General features: G+C 67.5%; 3 protein-coding genes across 9 annotated transcripts; 2 read left to right on the top strand and 1 right to left on the bottom strand.

The window, feature by feature from the left end:
• Nucleotides 1-42: 42 nt before the first annotated feature.
• Nucleotides 43-4,242, top strand: CPTP (ceramide-1-phosphate transfer protein). 2 transcript variants are annotated; one of them, XM_037146899.2, is made up of 4 exons: nt 51-98; nt 1,279-1,323; nt 1,902-2,052; nt 2,152-4,242. In XM_037146899.2, the coding sequence occupies exons 3-4, from the start codon at nt 1,931-1,933 to the stop codon at nt 2,672-2,674; spliced, it is 645 nt and encodes a 214-aa protein (XP_037002794.2). In that variant the 5' UTR covers nt 51-98; nt 1,279-1,323; nt 1,902-1,930; the 3' UTR covers nt 2,675-4,242. The 2 variants fall into 2 exon arrangements, with proteins under 2 accessions (XP_037002796.2, XP_037002794.2); XM_037146901.2 differs by lacking the exon at nt 1,279-1,323 and having other exon boundaries at nt 43-98.
• Nucleotides 4,243-4,308: 66 nt separating this feature from the next.
• TAS1R3 (taste 1 receptor member 3) lies at nt 4,309-9,002 on the top strand. Of its 3 annotated transcripts, XM_053660235.1 has the most exons (8): nt 4,309-4,501; nt 4,852-4,950; nt 5,039-5,238; nt 5,355-5,620; nt 5,723-6,505; nt 6,623-6,826; nt 6,929-7,049; nt 7,259-9,002. In XM_053660235.1, exons 1-8 carry the CDS (start codon nt 4,347-4,349, stop codon nt 8,248-8,250), a joined length of 2,820 nt encoding a protein of 939 aa, XP_053516210.1. In that variant the 5' UTR covers nt 4,309-4,346; the 3' UTR covers nt 8,251-9,002. The 3 variants fall into 3 exon arrangements, with proteins under 3 accessions (XP_053516210.1, XP_053516209.1, XP_037002788.2); XM_053660234.1 differs by having other exon boundaries at nt 6,623-7,049; XM_037146893.2 differs by having other exon boundaries at nt 4,309-5,238; nt 5,320-5,620.
• On the bottom strand, nt 9,001-20,025 carry DVL1 (dishevelled segment polarity protein 1). Of its 4 annotated transcripts, none has more exons than XM_053660236.1 (15): nt 19,612-20,025; nt 14,893-14,962; nt 14,621-14,742; nt 14,263-14,366; nt 13,891-14,035; nt 13,325-13,418; nt 13,185-13,254; nt 12,977-13,116; nt 12,821-12,897; nt 12,677-12,744; nt 12,387-12,539; nt 11,829-11,960; nt 11,584-11,751; nt 11,306-11,509; nt 9,001-10,186 (listed from the first exon to the last, which is right to left on the bottom strand). In XM_053660236.1, exons 1-15 carry the CDS (start codon nt 19,779-19,781, stop codon nt 9,798-9,800), a joined length of 2,106 nt encoding a protein of 701 aa, XP_053516211.1. In that variant the 5' UTR covers nt 19,782-20,025; the 3' UTR covers nt 9,001-9,797. The 4 variants fall into 4 exon arrangements, with proteins under 4 accessions (XP_053516211.1, XP_053516212.1, XP_037002789.2 ...); XM_053660237.1 differs by having other exon boundaries at nt 12,462-12,539; XM_037146894.2 differs by having other exon boundaries at nt 13,897-14,035.
• Nucleotides 20,026-20,564: the final 539 nt, after the last annotated feature.

The following is a 20,564-nucleotide window of genomic DNA, read 5'->3' as shown; positions in this document are numbered from 1 at the left end:
AGCGGCCCAGGGAGACCAGGGGCGGGAGGCCGGGGGGGCGGGGCGGCGGTGGCGGGGCGGCAGGTCTGGCGGCGGTGGCGGCGGTGGCGGCAGCTAAGGTGAGCTCTGGTGAACCGAGCCCAACCGAGCAGGGCGGTGGGCCTGGGCATCGCTGAGGGGGCAGGGCAAGGGACCCCGGGTGCGGGAAGCCGGGTGCAGGAAGCCGGGTGCAGGAAGCCGGGTGCAGAAAGGCGCGGCCGAGGACCTGGCTCCCACGCCAGCTTGGACCCGGGCCCCTACTCCATTCCTGGGCCTCATCTGGAGCAGGACCCTCCCGGGACTGGGCTCCCACCGCACCCAAGTCCGGCGCCTCCTGGTGTCCCCTTCCCAGGAGAGACTGGCAGGCCTTTCTGGACCAGGCCGCACCCACACTCTGGGCCTGGGTGGCAGGATGAGTGCTCCCTCCCCGGTGACTTCAGCCTGCTGTCAGCCACCGGACCCGGGGCCCTGACCTTGGGGCCGCGGCTGCTCCGGGGGATAGCCTTGGTGGTGCCCTGCATCACCTTCCCACAGTTGGCGGGCTGCCCACCAGCTGCACAGCCACGGCCCTTCCTGTTTCCAGGCTCCGAAAGGCTCCTGGCAGCTCCTGCTGTTTGCTGGCTGGAATTCTTGGCAGGAAGGCCAGGCCCACAGGATGTCTGGGGGCCAGGAATTTAGCCCTGAGTGCCTAGAAACTGTCCACCTGCTCAGTGGACACAAAATGGAGGCCCTGGGGGGTGGAGGTGCTGGAAGACTCCAGATAAACATGTTCCTGAGGATGAGCTCCCCGGGAGGGCTCTGCCCTACACCCAACATTCGGCCCGGCCCTTGGGGCCTGCAGGGTCTCGGAACCAACTGGGTCCCTTCAGATGCTCCCCCAGTCTGGGCAGTGTGGGTGGCCCATCTTCCCCAGCGATGGGGGAGATGGACCAGACGGACCAGATTTTAGGGTGGTGAGTGACCTGCCCACAGAGTGGGAGGCAGATCCAGCACAGCCTCCCGGGTATCCGGTTCCCAGCTGGGGCTATTGCCACATCTTGGGTGGCCTCCTTCACTTGCTGGGGTCCCTCAGGGAACCCGAGGCACAGGAACCCCCAGGCCCAGTGGGATGGGAGCTTGTCCTGGACATGTGGTGAGAGGCAGCTGAATCCTCAGAGCCCATAAGGACCACCCTTCAGTGCTGGTCCTGGGCACCCAGGTAGACGGGATTGGGATACTCAGTGACACCCATATGATGCGTGGGCGCTTGGATATTTGCAGAGTGACTGTATGTATGCAAGCAGAGCCCAGAGCAGGAAGAGACTGGTATGTGTTTCAAAACCTGCCCAGCACATGCTGACCCATGACCTCTGCTCTGGCTTTAGGGTGGGTGCAACTGTGGGCAAGGATGGGCACGGCTGCTGGCCCCGGCCTCCCACGTCACTCCACTGTCGTCCTCCACCTGCCCCTTTGAGATTCCGATTTGTCATTGTCTGGCTCTGCCCCCGCCCCCACTGGAATGTTGCCCTGATGAAGCTGGGCTGGTTGTCTTGGGTGCTGAGCACCCTCGTGCTAGAGGAGCGCCTGGCTCTGGGTGAGGACCCAGCAGGCGTCTCTTCAAGTGAGAACGGGCACTTTGGTGAGAGAGACCAACTCTGCCCAGATAAGCAAGAAAACGCAAGCAGAGGTGTCTGCTGTGCCTAAGATGTAGCGAGAGTGGGTTGAGAGAGACTGAGTGGCAGGGAGGGGCGGTGGCCAAGGTCTGTGGGCACTGGCTCCAGGAAGGGGCATGGCACAGGCCAGGTGGGTGTCGGAGAGGGTGCCGCCCAAGCAGAGGGAGGGAGGCTCCTGGGGAGGGAGAGTGGGACCCCAGCCGTTCTCTCCTGCTGCTCCTGCCCCCCAAGGAGTGCGCTGACTCTCAGCCCCATTGGAGATGGACGACCTGGAGTCGGACTTCAATCTGAAAGTTGTGCTCACCAGTTTCAAGAAGTGCCTCAACGAGCAGGGAGAGGTGCTGCTGGAGCACTACCTCACCGGCTGGAGGGGGCTGGTCAGGTGCGTGGAAGGGCCGCTGCCCAGGTGGGGCTCCCCCAGCCACACCCCTGGGTGCAGGCACCGCTGCACCCCAAGCTCAGCACCTGCTTTCCCTCCCAGGTTTTTGAACAGCCTGGGCGTCATGTTCTCCTTCATCTCCAAGGACGTGGTGGCGAAGCTGCAGATCATGGAGCGGCTGCGCAGTGGCCCACGACGGGACCACTACAGCAGCCTGCAGTCCATGGTGGCCTACGAGGTGGGCAACCAGCTGGTGGACCTGCAGTGCCGCTCCAGCCACCCAGACTCGGGCTGCCGGACCGTGCTCCGGCTGCACCGGGCACTGCGCTGGCTGCAGCTCTTCCTGGAGAGCCTGCGCACCAGCCCGGAGGACGCCCGCACCTCCACTCTCTGCACGGACTCCTACAACGCCTCACTGGCCGCCTACCACCCCTGGATTGTCCGCCGGGCTGTCACCGTGGCCTTCTGCACGCTGCCCACGCGCAAGGTCTTCCTGGAGACCATGAATGTGGGGCCCCCTGAGCAGGCCGTGGAGATGCTGGGCGAGGCCCTGCCCTTCATCCAGCACGTGTACGACATCTCCCAGAAGCTCTACGAGGAACACGCCCTGCTGGACCTGCCCTAGGGGCCCCTGGGCCCAGGCTGGGAGGGCACCCCTTCTCCAGAGCTAGGCCGGGGCAGCCAGGCCCGCCAGTCCCACAGCACAGCTTTCTGGGTGCCCCAGGGGCAGGGAAACCACAGGCCCGGCATGGCCCACCTGGGCAGGACAGAGAAGGCAGGCGCCAGCCAGGTGGGTAAGGTGCAGAGTACAGGGAGGTCGAGCAGTCTTGGCCTTCCTTCGAAAGCCTGAGAGGCCACCCTCACCTGTGAGTCAAGTCTGTGAAAGGGGTGACTCACCAGCCCCTGTAGCCAGCCAGTGCTTGTCCTGTCAGGCCCACTGGGTCCTGTGTCTGTGGCCAGGTGGGCTGCCTGTGGCCCCTCCATACCAGGCTGGCTGTCCCCCAGGCAGGGAGGGAACATGGGCAGCTGTTGGCAATGCCTCTCATCCCTTGCCACTCACCTCCGTGCTAGCCAGGGACCCACGTGTCCTTGGCAGTGACAGCCGGGAGCTGGAGCCCGGAGCACACATCAGCTGCCTTCTGCAGCCCCACTTCCCCAGGCAGCTGCTGCGAGTCTGCACAGCACAACCCCGGAGCCCCCGGGAGCCCAGGGCTGCTGGGCCAGCCAGCCTCTCCCTTGTGGGCGTCCCACAAGATGCTGCATTCCACCCCCCCCGGCCTGCCCCGCCGCCTCTCCACTGTGACCTCAGGACCTCCGGTGCCAAGGACCCACCACGCAGCAGTCCTGCATGAGTGTGACCTTGCGGGGACCCTTGGAAACTATAATACGGGTGATGATTTTTGCAATGTAAATAAATTATAATTACAGAAGTGGATTCTGAGTTTCAGGGTGGAGATGTGGAGGGTGCCTGGTCTCAGGGCAGGGGAGGGGGGCCCTCAAGGGCAGGGCAGCATCAGCCACAGGTGCTGCGTCCTGCCCCACCCACCACGTGGGGGCCACTGCCCAGCTATCCCCTGCAGGGTTTAGCTTGGTCCCCCCAGTCCTCTAAGGAGGTCCACAGGGTGAAGTTTTTGTTGGTGATAAGACAGATCAAAGGGCGGGGCTGGAAGGGCAGGCAGGAGATGGACCTGCCCAGCTGCGGCCAGCAGTGCGGGGGCTGCTCAAGGCTGCAACGTGGCTCCAGACCGAAAGAGGACACATGTCAGGAAGGGTCCCCTCTCGGACATCGCCCCAATGCCAGACCCCGTGCCAAGGCTTGTCCACGCTGAGCAGTGTCCAGGGCCCCGTGTGGGCACCAGCAATGGCCAATGGCAATTCAGGACTTGCCTGGGAGGACCGCCTGGGGTCCACATGGGCTGGGAAGCACACGTGTGTGAACCGTGCCGTGGGTGTGCAGGTGCAATGCACTATTTGTGTCGTGCACCAGGTGTTGTACGCGTGTGTCCTAAGTGTGCTGAGCAGTTGGCCTCCCCACAGGCCAGTGGGAACAGGCAAACACTGGTCCCCAGACCACCCCCAGTAAATGTCTGCCAGCCCTGGCTGGGATGCCCAGAGCCCCACCCCAACCATGCTGCCAGCCAGCCTCCCCCAGCTCCTCGGGGCACACCTCCACCCTGGAGCACGGCACTGGCGGAGCCCCCGGGGAGGGGAAGGGGCCCCGGAACTGCCGCCTGCGCACCTGGTGCCGGCAGACCTGCTGCAGCCCATTTGGTTACAGCCTCTCCTCCCTCCTTTGCATGCAACCCCCTGCAGGCCCAGCTGAGAGCCCCGTCCCCACGGCGGGGGCTCCTTCTCAGGCAGGTTCCCAGACCTGGGCGACACAGCCAACCCCAGGGCTCCCGATGCTTCCAGGCCTTGGGTCCAGGGCAGAAGGACCACCCAGAGCCCCAAGGTACACTGCTCCTAGGCAGGCCGAGAGGTCCCCGCTCCAGGACTGTCCCTACCCCAGCCGCAGACTAGAGGGTCCCCCCAGACGGGCTCCTGGGGTCCCCCCTGCAGTCTCCTCCTGACTGCTGAGGTGCCACCCCGGTGCTGCAGAGCAAAGGGGTTGCTTGCTCCCCAGGCACTGGTCCCTCCGAGACCCTCCCACAAGCAGCTGGAGAGCCTGGGACCCTCAGGCGGAAGAATCCTGGGTGTCCCTCTCCCTGTCCAGGAGCAGGATGGGTGCCCAGGGGCTGGGGTGCAGCAAGGCATCGAGGTCACAGTCAGTGGCTGCTCAAAGCCTGCCTGCCCAAATCACAGCTGGCCAGTCTTGGTGGCATCTGACCAACAGGAACTGACGTGCGGAAACCTCGGGCCCAGAGACGTGAGGGCGTCCTCAGGGGCCCCTGGGCGTGGCAGGTGAGTTTTGCTAAGCAAATCTTCCACCCCTCCCAGCCCCAAGTCACCATATCTGGGCCCCCAACTCGCCCCCTGGCCATCCCTGCAGAGGCCGCCACCTGCCATGCTGTGCCTGGCTCTGCTGGGCCTCTCCGCTCTGCTGGGCCTGGCGGCGGGGGCCCCGCTGTGCCTGTCCCGGCAGCTCAGGATGCAGGGCGACTACGTGCTGGGGGGGCTCTTCCCCCTGGGCGCGGCTGAGGACACAGGCCTCTGCGACAGGACACAGCCCAACACCACCACGTGCACCAGGTAGGGAGGCTGTGGGGGGGCCGGGTGGGTGCTCCCCAGCAGGGGTGAGGTGTCCCCAGCTGCAGCCCCGTGTGGCCCCAGGTTGTCCCCGCTCGGCCTGCTCTGGGCACTGGCAGGAAAGATGGCCGTGGAGGAGATCAACAGAGGGTCTTCCCTGCTGCCCGGGACGCTCCTGGGCTACGACTTCTTCGACACATGCTCAGACCCTGTGGTGGCCATAAAGCCCAGCCTCATGTTCATGGCCAAGGCAGGCGGCCGAGACGTAGCCGCCCACTGCGACTACTCGCAGCACCAGCCCCGCGTGCTGGCGGTCATCGGGCCCCAGTCTTCCGAGCTCGCCCTCATCACCGGCAAGCTCTTCGGTTTCTTCCTCATGCCCCAGGTGCGCCCCCCTAGCCCCCTCGCCGCCCACCCCCCACCCCCCGCCACCCCAGCTCACGGCAGGAGCCAGTCCCTGTCAGGACACACCTCCTGGCCACTGCAGGTCAGCTACGGTGCCAGCATGGACAAGCTGAGCGACCGGGAAGCCTTCCCGTCCTTCTTCCGCACGGTGCCCAGCGACCAAGTGCAGGCGACGGCCATGGTGGAGCTGCTGCTGGCGCTGCACTGGAACTGGGTGGCCGCCCTGGCCAGCGACGAGGAGTACGGCCGGCAGGGCCTCAGCCTCTTCTCCAGCCTGGCCAGCACGAAGGGCATCTGCATCGCGCAGGAGGGCCTGGTGCCTCTGCCCGGAGTCACAGGTGAGCAGCTGGGCACCATGTGGGACCTGCTGCGCCAGGTGAACCAGAGCAGCGTGGAGGTGGTGGTCCTCTTCTCCTCCGCCCGGGCCGCCCGCACTCTCTTCAGCTACAGCATCCGAAGCAGGCTCTCGCCCAAGGTGTGGGTGGCCAGTGAGGCCTGGCTGACCTCGGACCTGGTCATGACGCTGCCCGGCATGGCGCAGGTGGGCACCGTGCTGGGCTTCCTGCAGCAGGGCGCCCCGCTGCCCGACTTCGAGTCCTACGTGCAGACCCGCCTGGCCATGGCCGCAGACCCCGCCTTCTGCGCCTCACTGGACTCAAAGCGGCCGGGCCCGGAGGACCACGTGGTGGGGCCGCGCTGCCCCCAGTGCGACCACATCTCACTGGACAACGTGTCCGCGAGCCTCCGGCACCACCAGACCTTCGCGGCCTACGCGGCGGTGTACGCCGTGGCCCAGGCCCTGCACAACACGCTGCTGTGCGGCACCTCGGGCTGCCCCGCGCGGGAGCCCGTGCAGCCCTGGCAGGTGAGGGGGACGGGGTGAGCTGTGCTGGCCCTGTGTGTGTCCGGCACAGGTCGGGGGCAGGGGTCTGGGCCTCAGGTAGCTGGCCTGGCCCCGCCCACAGCTCCTCACGCCCAGCAGCTCCTGGAAAACATGTACAACATGAGCTTCCAGGCGAGCGGCCTTGAGCTGCGGTTTGACACCAGCGGGAACGTGGACCTGGGCTACGACCTGAAGCTGTGGGTGTGGCAGGACCAGATACCTGAGCTGCGCACCGTGGGCAGCTTTGATGGCCGCCTGCAGCTGCAGCCGTCCCGGATGAACTGGCACACGCCGAGGAACACGGTAAGAGCCACGGGGAAGCTCCAAACCGAGGTCTGCCCCGCCTGGGGGGGCGGGGGTGGGTGCACCCAGCCCAGCAGAGCCTTAGTCCTGAGGCCCCGCCAGATGCCCATGTCCCAGTGCTCGAGGCGCTGCGAGGAGGGCCAGGTGCGCCGCGTGAAAGGCTTCCACTCCTGCTGCTACGACTGTGTGGACTGCACGGCCGGCAGCTACCAGCGCAGCCCAGGTGAGCCCCCTTCCCAGCTCAGCCCCTTCCCTGCTGGTCTACACAAACCAAGGTAGGCATGGGGGGGGCCCTGTGGGGCTGGGAGCATGCAGCCTGGAGAGGACCCTGCTATGTCCCAGCTCAGAGGCTGACACCCAGGTCAAGCCTGGAATGGGGCAAGGCTGGGGGGGCGGTGCCCCCAGCACCCTCTCTCTCCCCCCTCACTGCAGACGACCTCCTCTGCACCCAGTGTGAGCAGGACCAGTGGTCACCAGACAAGAGCCTGCGCTGTTTCCCCCGCAAGCCCAAGTTCCTGGCGTGGGGGGAGCCGGCCACACTGCTGCTGCTTGCGCTGCTGGGCCTGGTGCTGGGCCTGGTGCTGGCGGCCCTGGGGCTATTTGTCTGGCACCGGGACAGCCCCTTGGTCCGGGCCTCGGGCGGGCCTCGGGCCTGCTTTGGCCTGGCCTGCCTGGGCCTCGTCTGCCTCAGTGCCCTCCTGTTCCCTGGCCGGCCCAGCCCCGCCCACTGCCTGGCCCAGCAGCCGCTGCTGCACCTCCCGCTGTCCGGCTGCCTGAGCACCCTCGTCCTGCAGGCAGCCGAGGTCTTTGTGGAGTCAGAGCTGCCATCAAGCTGGGCTGCCCGGCTGCGCAGCCACCTGCGGGGGCCCCAGGCCTGGCTGGCAGTGCTGCTCGCCGTGCTGGTGGAGGCTGTGCTGTGCGCCTGGTCCCTGGGGGCCTTCCCACCCGAGGTGGTGACGGACTGGCAGGTGCTGCCCACGGAGGCGCTGGTGCACTGCCGCATGCGCTCCTGGGTCGGCTTTGGCCTGCTGCACACAGCCAACGCCACGCTGGCGTTGCTGTGCTTCCTGGGCACCTTCCTGGTGCGCAGCCAGCCTGGCCGCTACAACGGCGCCCGCAGCCTCACCTTTGCCACGCTGGCCTACTTCATCACCTGGGTCTCCTTCGTGCCTCTATTCGCCAACGTGCCCGTGGTCCACCAGCCCACCGTGCAGATGGGCGCCAGCCTGCTCTGCGCCCTGGGCATCCTGGGCACCTTCCACCTGCCCAAGTGCTGCTTGCTGCTGTGGCAGTCAGAGAGCAACACTCCCGAGTTCTTCTTGGGAGGGGTTCCTGGCGATGCCAGAGGGCACGGTGGCAGCAGGGGTGGACAGGAGACTGAGCAAAAACCAGTAGCCCATGACCCAGTGGCTTCGCCCCACTGAAACCAGACCTGATGCCCACACAAACCACCCGAAGGCTGTTGCACCCTGCTAGGCACTGCCCCCACCTCTAGATTGTTCCCAGGCTGCCTGCTGACCTTCACCAAATGACCCCGGGACTGAATGGGCCCTGTGAGATCTCACCACCTGGGCACCGGGGGCCAGGACAGCCAGGGACAGCTGTCCTTGTCATGCTGCCCAGGGACCCTGCAGAGAGGGGCTGGAGGTCTCCCAGGCCCCTGAGGCCCACACTGTGCTCAGGGGAGCCCCACAGCTGGGCCAAGCCTGGGTCCCCCACCAGCACCCCACCAATCATCACTGGAGCGAGCGGGAGGCTGGCAAGTGGCTGGGGCTGCCCAACCAGGGGCCCCAGCGCAGGAGAGAGGCCCACTCGTGTGGAGAGGGACACCAGCTTCCTTCTCTCTTCCTGCCCTGAGTGGGTAGAACGGGTCGGCCCACCACCAGCACCGTGGACAGAGCCCAGCCAGGGTTGGGGGTCAGCACCAAGGCCAGCGCCAGCTGCCAGGAGGGGACCCCTGGAACCAGCACTTCGTACAGAAGACTTTCTGCCAGGACCTGGCCAGCTGCCAGCGCGGGTTGGCGCCTCTTCACTGAACTGGGCCCGAGGACAGTGCCTGGCTAGTCCTGGGCCGGCTCCGGCCCGACCCCAGGGAGCCTAGACCTGCTCCCACACCCCCCCTCCTTAAGGCAGCCGGACACAGGAAAAGAGACACAGGCCACACGTCAGTCCCATAAAATTAAATGCTTTTTCGTGTTTAAAATAGCATTTGCACAGAAGTGGCTCTACAACTACCCGGACAACACTCTGACTGGTTACGGCTTCAGCAGCGCAGACGCGTGCAGGCCGGTCGAGGGCAGGGAGCCGTGTGCCTGGGGCTGGACCTGGGGACGGCAGGGCGGGGCACTGGCTGCCAGCTTCCCCAGAGCTGCCCCGGCAGCAGCTGAGCATGCACGCGCTCTACCCCGCCTTCTGCCGAGAGTGCCCCGCTCCCACCCACCCCTCACCGGCCCCCCCAGTACTCTGATGGGACCTGTGTCCCTGCACTCACGCAGAGATCTGGTGGCGGAGGGGTCACGCAAGCTCTGCTCCGGCCGGAATGGGGCTGACTTGGCCACGACCTCCCCCAAAGGACACAGGCCAAGCAATAAATAAATAAATTACACCCCTGCAAGGCGGGCGGGAGCTGCAGGCGGCCAGCAAGGCTCGGGCCCAGCCACCACCGCTTGGCCTGGCCTGGGGCCCTGTGCACACCACCCTGGGCAACAGGCGTCCTGGGGGCACAGAGGCAGCTCCCCAGGGTCCCCAAGGACACACTGGCCTGACAGGAGCAGCTGGGCTGCTGAGTCCAGCTCACAGGACTGTGGCTGCCCCCCAGCCTGCCCCCACTCTGCCTGGCCCTGGACCCCACAGCATGGCCCCTTGCGCACAAGGGAGGCTGGCCTGACCCAGGATGGCCACTGCCAAGGCAAGGGCCACACAAGCTCCAGCGCCTTCCTGCAGGGGGCAGCAGAGAGCACACTGTTCCCGGTCACATGATGTCGACGAAGAACTCGCAGGGGTTCCCCATGGCCTTCTGGAAGGACTGGCGGCTGCCTGTCAGCTCTGGGGGGACAGCGGCCAGCTCCCGGACGGGGGGCCCCCCAGGTGGCCCACCCACCACTGAGTATGCCTTCGTCAGGGGGTGCAGTGGGGGGAGCCCCGGAGCAGTGGCTGAGGCCTGGCTGTGTGGGCTGCCACCACGGCTGAGCTGGCTGGCAGGACGCTCCCGCCAGCCGCCGCCACCTGCTCCGCTTGGGGCTGTGTGGTCCGACTCGCTGCCACTGCCCCCAGCTCCCGGCCCCCGGCGCTCCTGCTCTCGGCCCAGGGCCCGCCGGCTGCTCCCGCCTGCGCTCCGGGCAGACCCGCTGCTTTTGCTTCCTGCGGTGGAGAAGGGGGAGAATGGACGGTCAGGGCCAGGCCTCGGCTCTTCCAGGACAACTGGTCACTGCTAAGGCAACCAGGGGCAGAGCCTGGTGGTCCCAAGCCGGGGTAGGGGTGGGGGTGGCCATGCAGACACAGGGCAGGACTGGCCCTGCCCAGACGCGAGAGCAGCGGCAGCGGGGCGGGGGCAGAGGCAGGCAGGCGGGGCTCCTCTGGGGCCAGCGCGGTGCCCCTACACCTCACCCTGATGCGGGCACCGAGGGCCTGGCCTGGCAGCTCAGAAGCAGGCAGCAGCGGAGGCCTGGTGTGCCAGCTCGCATCGGCCCTCCTGGGCGCCCCTCCCCGAGACCCACCTTCTATCAGACCCCAGGGCCCTAGCCAACTACTCGGCTCAGCCTCGTCCTGGGCTCTCAGGAAGCACAGGGGACCCAAGGACGCCGCCTGGCGAGGGGCATGCCGGGAGGGAGCCGGACAGGACCCAGGCTTACCGGCCCGAGGGTCCGCTCCGCTAGTCCTTCAGTCTAAGGCTTGCTCAGCACAAAGCAACGGAGAGCACGAGTTACACGCCAGGCCCCGCCCGGGAACCCACACCCGCCTATCAGGGCGCACCCGCCACCAGCTTCCCTCCGGCACCACGGCCCTGCACCCTGCCCTCCTGCCTGGATCCATGGGGGCTAGTTGCCCGACCCTCCCCAGAGCATGTGGGCCCTGCCCCCAGCCTCACTGGTCTACTCAGCCTCAGGCCACTGTCCCTCCTCAGGGGCGCCCCAGCCTGTCCCCAAGCCCACTGCACATCCCAATGTGGAGTGTGGTTGTCTAGGTCACCGCCGCCTCTGGCCCCGGGCTGGGCGGCAGGCATCTGGGGAAGCTGTCTGTCCTCCGCTGAGCCTGGGGCCCAGCTGCTCTAGTCCACCCCGACACTCGCTGCCCTTCCCGCACCGCCTCCTGCCTCTGCCTCTGCCCCAGAACCCCCCGAGCCTCCAGTTCCTCCTCACCACCCCCCAGCCACTCACCCCAGGAAAGGGAGCCCACCCAGAGCCGCAGCAGAGCAGGCGGAGCACACAGGGCAGAGCCAGGCAGCGGGGGGCAGGGAGCCAGGCCCTGGCAGGCTCTCACCTTCACTCTGCTGACTCCCGGCACTGCCGCTGCCGTAGCTGAAGCTGGGGTCCTGGTATGCAGGCGGGAAGCAGGGCGGGGGCCCCGGATACTGGTAGGGATAGCCCTGGCCCAGGGGCCAGGGAGCCGGGTGGGGCAGCGGGGCCAGCGTGTCCTGGTCCGAGGCCCCGCTGGAGCCGCTGTTGAGGTTCAGGGCTTCGAGATCTGGCAAAAGGGAGCAGAGGGTAAGAGCGGCGGGGGTGGGCCTCCCAGGGCCCCCACCCTGCAGCCCCACTCACTGCTGCACAGGTCCCCAAAGACGTAGTAGCACTGCTCGGAGAAGGTGACCTTGTTCACCGTGTGCCGCAGGAAGCCGCGCTTCAGCATGCTGCTGGCGTACTTGCGCGCCTCCCGCCGCTCCTTGAAGCCCTCCACGTGCGTGTACAGCCAGTCCACCACGTCCGCCCCTGCCGAGGCTCACGTCACACAGCAGCCGGGCCACTGCCCGCCCACGGCGCCCTCCCGGTCCCAGCAGGCCACTCACCGATCACGGCGTTGGCGATGGTGATCTTGAGCCACATCCGGTCTCGGATCTCCAGCCCGGAGTCGGGCAGCTGCATGACCCGGACCACGGCGGCCATGTCGCTCTTCACGGTCAGCGGCGCCTCCTCCAGCTCTGCAAGACACCGCCTTCCTCAGTGGGCAGCGGCGGCGGGCCCTCGCAGGCTGTGGCTGTGGGGCCCCCAGACAGGGGCGTGGCCGTGGGGGGCTGCTCTGCTATCCCTGCGTGGGCCCCCCCCCCCAGCCCACAGCCCAGTGGGACCTCGGCGTCGCCCCTCCTGCCGCCCCTCCCCCGCGGTTAGTCGTGTTAGCAGCAGAGAGAGCAGGCGAGACTCCACGCACACCGGCCCCGGGGCCCCGGGGCAGACCAGGCTGTCCCGGCCACCAGGCGCCTCCACTGCCCCACACGGGACGTGCCCTGGGCACAGGGGGCCTTGCGGCCGCAGCAGGGATCCTGACGCTGGCCCTGGGGTGTGGCCCTGCCGGGCGCCTCGACCTGGTCCTCGGCTGGTGTCCGTTTCCTGGACTAAGTGCCACTTACGTGGGGCGCCAGGCACAGAGCTGGTTAGTGAGGAGGAGCTGGTGCGCGTGACGGCGCTGGAGCAGGGGCTCGTACCGTAGCGGGGCAGGGCTCCGGTCAGCGCCGCCGTGTGGGACAGCCAGGCGGCCGGGTCGATGGGCCGCACAGGGTCAGCTGGGTGGCCGCCACGTGGCAACAGACAGTGAAGAGCAGATGTGGAGGAGAAAGTGGGGCACAAGGGCAGGAGGGAGGGAGGCCCCCAGCCCGGCCAGCGCCCCCACCCCCGCCCGCCAGCACCGGAGCCCACTCACCCCTGGGCACGGTGAAGTAGCTCCGGGGGGTTGGGTCCCAGCACTTGGCCACCGTGAGGCTGATGGGCCTGTTGGGCAGAAAGGAGAGGGTCATACGGGACCCCTGTGCACCCCCCCACCCCCCACTGTGTCCCCAGGACTCACCCCGTCTGGGACACAATCTCCCGCAGCACCCGCACGGCATCGTCATTGCTCATGTTCTCGAAGTTGACATCGTTCACCTGGGGGGACGGGTTCAGTGCAGTGGCAGGTGGGGGGGTGCGGGCCTTCCAACCCCCCCAGCAGCTCCCGCAGCCCCACCTGCAGCAGCATGTCGCCCGGCTCGATGCGGCCGTCGGCAGCCACGGCCCCGCCCTTCATGATGGAGCCGATGTAGATGCCGCCGTCCCCGCGGTCGTTGCTCTGGCCCACAATGCTGATGCCCAGGAAGTGGTGCCTTTCTGTGGGGGGGAACGGTGAGCAGCCCGGCCCGGAGACCCCACCCCCCCGGGGGCCACGGCAGCCTCACCCATGTTGAGCGTGACGGTGACAATGTTCAGGGACATGGTGGAGTCCGTGATGCTGCTGAAGGACGAGGCCTGAAAGGGCACCAGGTGAGGGGCCCGGGCAGGCGCACGGCCCACCCCAGCCCCGGCCGCTGCTACCTACGCGGTCCGCCTGCCGCAGGCGCTGCTTCCGCCGCCGCCGCTTGTGCTTCCGGATGAGCCGTGAGGAGGTGCTCTGCTCCGTGGAGCTGCTCAGCCTGGGGGTGCAGAAGTGGGGGTGGCATGGAGGTCAGAGGTGCCCAGGTCAGGGGAGGGGAGCTGGAGGGAGGAGGTGGCAGAGAACAGGCACCCCCCGCCCCACACACACAGTCCAGGGAGGGCGCTGGAGACGCCAGGCAGGGTTGGTCGGGAGGCTGGGCGGCTCCCGGGCAGCCCACCCTGCACAGTGCACGACACACGCACGCCCACACCTACGGGGCTCACTGCTCACAGGCAAACCAGACATCAATCAACACCAGGCAGGCAACACGGCTGTCCGTGCCGGCACACACTCAAGTGTGCACCGAGTGCATGTGGCACACCCCCTGCATACACACACACTCATGCAGCGTGCGAGCGCCGCTGTAAAACGCCCGTGTGCACACACCACAGCCACGATGCATGCCCACGCACACCTGTGAGGCTGAAACACCTGTGTGGGCACGTGTGCCTTTGCACACATGTACTCACACGCACCGGCTCGTGTTGTCCTCCTCGTCAGAGTCGATGAAGCTGCTGGACTCCAGCTCGCTGCTCAGCACAGTGGACGTGCTGTCTGGGGGGAGACCCAGGTCTCGCCGCCGGTCCCCCCTCGGGTGCCCATTGGCCCGGGCGGCTGTGGGGGTGAGAGAGGAGTGAGCCGACCACACTCCCTGGGGGTCCCAGTGGCCTGTGTGGGCTCAAGCCCCTGTGGACCTGGGAGCAGGCAGTGTAAGCGCGGGGTCAAGGAGGTCCTCAGGAGGTCAGGCCTCAGACCTCTCCCCAGAGACCCCCAAGGGCCTGGGGCAGGGACACGTGGTCAGCGGGGACTGGGGTGCACCGCGGGGCCTGGGGGCCCGTTACCCTCATCCCGGTTTCGGCGTCGGGCTCGCTCGCGCCGGTGGCTGACCATGGACTCCGTGCCAGTCTCGTTGTCCATCCCGTCCCGGCTGCTGGCCACGTTCGGGCTGTGCCGAGGACAGCGTCGGGCAGACTGGGCACCACGGCCTCGGCCCCTCTCACCCCCTCGCCTGCCCTCACCAGGCGAGACCCTGACTCCGGAAAACCCTCATCCACCACCCACTGGGCCTGGGCCTCTCTGCCGGCCCCTCCTCTGCTGACCAGTCCCTCCTGGCTGGAGGCTCTGCCCAGCTGCCCGTCTCCCAACAGGCTTGGAGGGGGCCCTGCAGGACCACCAGGCTCAAGCCCCCAAAATTCTTACTGGAAAGAGGGGGGCCGGGAGTCCCCAATGCCACCCATCCGCTCCAGGGGCGGGGGCAGGTCGCCGTGGCCGTCGGTGGCCTGAGAACCAGTGTCCGAGTGTGCACCCTCGGCCAGGACCAGCTGCGGAGGACAGTGACGCTCGGGGATGCTACCAACCTCCGGCCGCACCGCCCACCCCACAGCACACGCGGGTCACAGGCGACCAGCCTTCCTCCACCTGCACACTCAGCTCACTGCAGCCCCGCCCCCCCCGCCCCATCCCCCACTCACCCAGGACACCACACGGCCGTTGAAGCAGGGCAGCCGGGCGTTGTCAGCGGAGATCTCCTCCTTGACCACCCTGCAGGCAGACACCTCCATGGGACGCCCACCAGGCCCTCAAGGTCACCCCACCCACCACACTCCCTTGCTGGGGCCTCTGGTCATCCTGAGGTCCCTTGCCAGGGCCCAGTCCACAGACTCCAGACTGCCGCTCCAACAGCACTGGGGTGTCACTGCCTGCAGCACCCCATAACACGAGTTCCACCTGCTCTGCTCCTGTGCGCCCTCGGGGGGGACTCTGTGAGGGAGGGGCCCCAGGGAGGGGCCCCAACCCCCCCCCAGGGCTCCACACCCCAGTACAGGGCCGAGTCATGGCACAGATGTGGGGGCGGGAAGACCCACAGACACAGGCAGGTTGAGGTGGCAGGACACACTGTCCCCCTAAACTCTCTCTCCCCTGATTCCCACAGGGAAACCAGCAGGTCCCCAGGCTGCACCAGCCCAACTCAAGACCAGAGAGATCAGGAAGCCCTGCACCACGCCCACTACCCAGCAATCAGCGGGGAGTATTTTTTAAAGCTGTCCCTGGTCCCATGGGCGGGAGGGTTGGGAAGGGCAGGAAGCAGAGGGCCAGGGCACGGAAAAGTGAGAAGACCGCCCATTTCCCTGGGGTTGGAAAAAGGTGTGGGGGGGCCAGGTTTCAGGTTCAAAGAGGTGACAGGGATGGCAGCCAGCACAGTGGCAAGGGCCCAAGGGGCAGGACAGGCATGGGGTGTGGCCCAGACACACCCCCCTGCCCCCACTGTGGCCCCTGGAGGTCCGGGGGCAGGCCCGGTGGGGGAGGGGGGCTGCAGCGGGAGGGGCTGGGCGCTCTGCTGGGCTCAGCGGGCTTTCCGTGCCCGAGACTTGGGCCCAGCGGAGGAATGAGAGCCAGGAGCCGGGACCTGGAAGCAGCCTCAGCTCAGTGAGTCCTGGGTGAAGGAGCCCCCAGAGCAGACAGCCCACGCCCCACCCAGGGAGAAGGCCTCAGTGCACCCCACCCCCAGGAGGGACTCTGGACCTGGGGGTAGAGCGGACGGGGGAGACAGGGACAACCTGAGGGCGGGGGCACCTACCAGGGTCCTGTGGACAATACCCCAGACACCTCCCAGGTCCAGCCCCACGTGCACAGAAAAGGGGACACAACACTTCTCAGGGCCCCACACCCCAGGGAAGAGGAGCCCCTAGGTCGGCTGCCCCCTTGGGTGCACCACAGCCCTGCAGAGCTGAGCTTCTGTGGAGGCCATGGCCTGGCCCGTGTCTGGCCGAGGACACAGAAAAGCTGGGGTGGCCGGGGGACAGTCAGGGGCACTGCTTCTGACTGCCAGCAGCACAGGGCCGGTCCCCACACAGACCGGTGACCCCTCCAGTGGCCTCCCCACCACGCCCAAGCTCCCGCCCTTTCTGACTCACCCGCAGAGAGGCAGATAAGCGTCCTCAGCCCCCACACCACAGGGCTCCCCGGCTTCCCCGGGGCCTAGGAACACCCCAAACCCCTACTGCTCCCCCGCCTGGGGCCTCTCGACCCATCCCCCAGGGCTGCCGGAGGCCTCTGAGTCCCCCACCCAGGCACAGACACCCCCACAGGTCCCAGAGGTCCTGCTCCCAGCCCTCCCCGGCCTAAAGAACCCCCATCCTACACCCAAGACAGAGCACCCTACCGCCCACCTGGGCCCCGGGCAATGGGGGTCCCACGGGCCTCAGCCCTGCTGGGCCAGGACAGCAGGGAAGCAGCAGACAGATGCCAGAGCCCCAGGGCACAGGGCACAGGGCTCTCCCCGGGGGGAAATGCCCCACCGCCACCCCGAGGCCCCCCCTGGGCCGGCCTCCCTGGGAGGGGGAGCAGGCCTCTGGTGCAGGTCCCCCAACCCTCGGAAGCGGCAACTCAGGCACCCCTGGTGGCGTCTTGCCCCTGACCTCAGGGTGGCCGGCCAGATCCCAGTAACCACGGACTTGTGGCTGCCCCGCCCGCTACCCCCGCAGACTCGCCCTGGCAAGGGGTGTGCTCCAAGCAGAGCCCTGGGCGCTGGGCACAGCCAAGGGCCAGGGGGCCCAAGAGGCTCCTGAAGCTGCAGTGGCCACAGCCAGCCCTTCCCTGGGGAACAGCCCTAAGTGTGTCCCCAGAGACACAGGGTCCCCCGCCCTCCCTCCCCACCACAGAGCGGGAAGCTGGGGAAGAGAACAGGCCCGGGACAAGGGAGGAAGGGCCGTGCCCGAGCCCCCCAGTAGCCTCCCACCAGGTTCAGACTCCGCATCAGGACACGGAGGGGCTCAGTCCTCCACATCTCACCGCATGTTCTGGGGGGTGACCGTCACCTCCAGGGGCCACTGACCCCAAATGGCACAGCTGTGGAGAGCAGAGTAGGACTCGGCCAGGCGGAGTCGCCACCCCTACCCCACAGCCCCCACCCAGCACCGTCCAGGGCCCACAGGCAGGTGGCCCCAGAGACCAGAGGTCCTGACCCAGAAACAGAGGCATCTGGGCCACAGCCAGATAAACTACGTGCCCAGTCCAGCCTGGCAGAGGAGCTGCGCTCCCAACACCCTCCACCTCCGGGGAGCCAAGGGCTAGGCTCCACGGCCGCCCTATGCTGCCCCTCACCACGGACCCAGAGGCCCTCCCCCACTTTGATGGGTCAGGACAGCTGTGACCTGCCCGGGAAAAGTGGGCGGTGGGTGCAAGGCCCCTACCCATTCAGCCAAAGAGACCCACCGGAAATGGGACCCGGCCCCACCTCGGATGCCCCTTCCCTCACTGGGCGGCCATCTGTGGCCCGAAGCAGAGGTTCGGGAATCCAGGGCCCAGCCGACAGCAGGATGGGTGGGGACAGCACGCCCAGGCCCCCACCTGAAGTCACCCCGTCACGGGGGGCCACTGTCCTGGCCCCACAGGACCTGCCCCCTGCCCCCCCCCCCCCGTCCAGCTGCATCCACTAGACATCCAGGTCCCCTTCACACTAAGGTTGGATGGGTCACCCATCCCAGAGGGAGCTTGTCCCGGGAAGAAATGACACTGCTGGACAGACAGACAGACCTGGAACTCTGCAGGCACACCTCAGAAGAGGAGAGGAAGGAGGCAGCTGACGGGGACCCTTGACCTCCAGGCCACCGGCCAGAGATCCTGGGAGGACACACAGTGAGCCTCCTCCACTCTGTGTGCTCACTGCGCCTTCCAACGTCACCCCGATCTGTCCTCCTCCCGACCCACCTCGACCCACAGTGGCCCCTGCTCCAGCCAGCATCCCAGCCGCTCCCAGGCAACCTGGGAACCCCAGTCCTGCTCCAAGACCCCAAGGGCCTGCCTGCCCACCTCCTGGGCCAGCGCACCCACAGGTCCTGAGAATCCCCCGGCAGGCAGGCCTCCCTGGGGGTGCCGGTGGGGTGGGGGCCCTGCGGGGCTCTCGGACACAGGCCAGAGGTTGGGGTCAGAGGATGGCACACTGGGGACTGGGCACGTGACTGACACACCACTGGCTCTATGCCAGCTTCAGTTTGTGGCAAAGAACATGTGTGACTTTGGTAACTTGTCAAGACAATAAACTGAGTTAAAAACATAAGTGGCCTTTCACAGAGCCCATGGTCACAGCCAAAGCCACCAGGACCCAGAGAAGCAGAGACTTCATGAGACCACTGAGTGCGGCAGCAGAGTACCCCCCCACCCACCATGGAGCCTGGCCCCAGGTGGGCTCCCAAGCTGCCAGCCAGGGCTGGGGCATCCTGCCTTCCAAGGCTGCCAGGGACACACCTGTCCCTCTGTGCCTCTCCGTGATGGGGGCACCCAGAAAGTCCAGTTGTCCAAATGTCCCTCAGGTCCCCACGGGCCGCAGAGCAGCCCCAGCTGCACCTCAGCTGCAGCCGCCCAGGGGCCGGGCAGACTACAGAATCCAGGAAACAGCCTCAATGTCAAAATCCCCAGACGGAGCCACATGCAAGGACATGGGCTGCCCCAGGGCAGCCAGGCACACCTGCCACAGGGCCCCTGGCCCCCTCCCAGCTCTGGGACTCAGGTTACTGCTGGCAGCGCTGGGTCAGGCCTGGAGCGAACAGCCGGCCTCCTGCTCTGTGTCCCAGAGGCCCAGCCAGAGCAAGTGTGAAGTGCTGTCAGTGAGACCGCCAGCCGCCGCAGGCATCAGTGCAGGGACGCTGACCCACAGGCTGCTCCCAGGACGCCCAGTGCAGGGACAGAGGCCCAATGGCAAGCAATCCCCAGGGCAGGGGTGGGTGGAGTGACCCTTAACCTCTGCCTTGTCCTCAGGATCCTGGAGCAAGTGGCCATGGCTAGTCTGCCTTGAGCCCCTGGAAACTTCTGCAGACCCCAGCACACAGATCCGTGCCCCTGTCCCAGGTCTCCTCGTTTCCCCTCTATGCGAACTAGGGGACCCACTGTGTGGCTGGGGCTCTGCCCCCACCTTGACCCCTTCAGCCCTGACATTCCCACGGATACTCGCTGACCCCAGGTCCCATAAACCACGAGCTTCCAGGCCAGCCCGAAGCACCTGCACTACGCAGAGGGGAGAGAGCGAGCCCTAGTGCGGGTCGCCCTGAACCACAGGCTCTGACACGCAGGTCACACGCACTCAGGCCCACAAGCCCAGGCCCAAGAAGGGTGGAGAAGCCAGGACGCTAGCCCCGCCGCTGCGCAGACAGGTGCCAACCCAGCGCCACGCGCGGATCCGGCGGCCCACTGACCCGAAGTCCTGGTCCATGGACTTGAAGAAGAATTTGTAGGCGTGCACCGGCCGATTGCTGAGCACGTTCTTGAAGTCGGCCAGCGTGACGCGCTCGGGCGCCACGGGCAGCTTGACCAGGTACGGCGTCTCCTCCTCGTCCATGTGATAGATGATCTTGGTCTCCGCCATGGTGCGGCGGCGGCGGGCGCGGGGCCCGCACAGCGTTCAGGCCCGGCCCCGGGCTTGGACACGGGCGCCTCCCCTCCGCCGGCCTGCTCTCGGCCCGGCCGCCCCGGCCTCGCCCGCCCGGCCGCCCCCGACTCCGCGCACACCCCAGCTGCTGCCCCGCGGCTCGCGGCCGCCCATCCGCCCCCGACCCGGGGACACAGGCAGGGACCGCGCGAGGCCCGGCCGCCCCCTCGGGCCGCGCAGTTCCAGGGACCGCCCGGCACGGGGATGCGAGCGCCGCCTGCGGGGGGCGCCCGAGAGCGCGGCGGAGCCTGACGTCACCGGGCCGTCTGCGCCGCGGAGGCGGGGCTGCGCAGGCGCGAGAGAGCGGGGCGCGCTCGTGGCTGGGCTCCGGACTGCGCGCCCGCGCGCGGCGTCCAACGCGCTCTTTCCGGACCCGCCCCCTGTCTCCCGGCCGGGCTCGCGAAGGTGCCCACGACACACTCTGGGGCTGTCGGCCGGTGCAGACAGGGAGTGCCTCCAGGTCAGGAGGTCGGTGGGGACCCACCTGCAGGTCACGCCCCCAGCCGTCAGAGGAGAGACCCCCCCCCCCGCCCCGTCGGGAGCCCTCCGAAAAGTGTCGCTTGACGGGGTTCCGGTTCTCCGCCCCCTCGCGAGGGCTCCCCGGCCCGTGGGTGTTCAAAGTCCGGAGGCTTCCTGGTCACATTGGCGGGCTGTTGGGGGCTTCTCAGAAAGCCGAGGACTTGGGTCGCCACTGGAAGGGAGGATACCCGGTACCGCCTT

Source organism: Artibeus jamaicensis, unplaced genomic scaffold (assembly GCF_021234435.1).
Source record: "Artibeus jamaicensis isolate MK-2021 breed Jamaican fruit bat unplaced genomic scaffold, CSHL_Jam_final scaffold_847, whole genome shotgun sequence".
Classification (NCBI taxonomy): Eukaryota; Metazoa; Chordata; class Mammalia; order Chiroptera; family Phyllostomidae; genus Artibeus; species Artibeus jamaicensis.
This window is presented reverse-complemented; position numbering and strand designations above follow the sequence as displayed.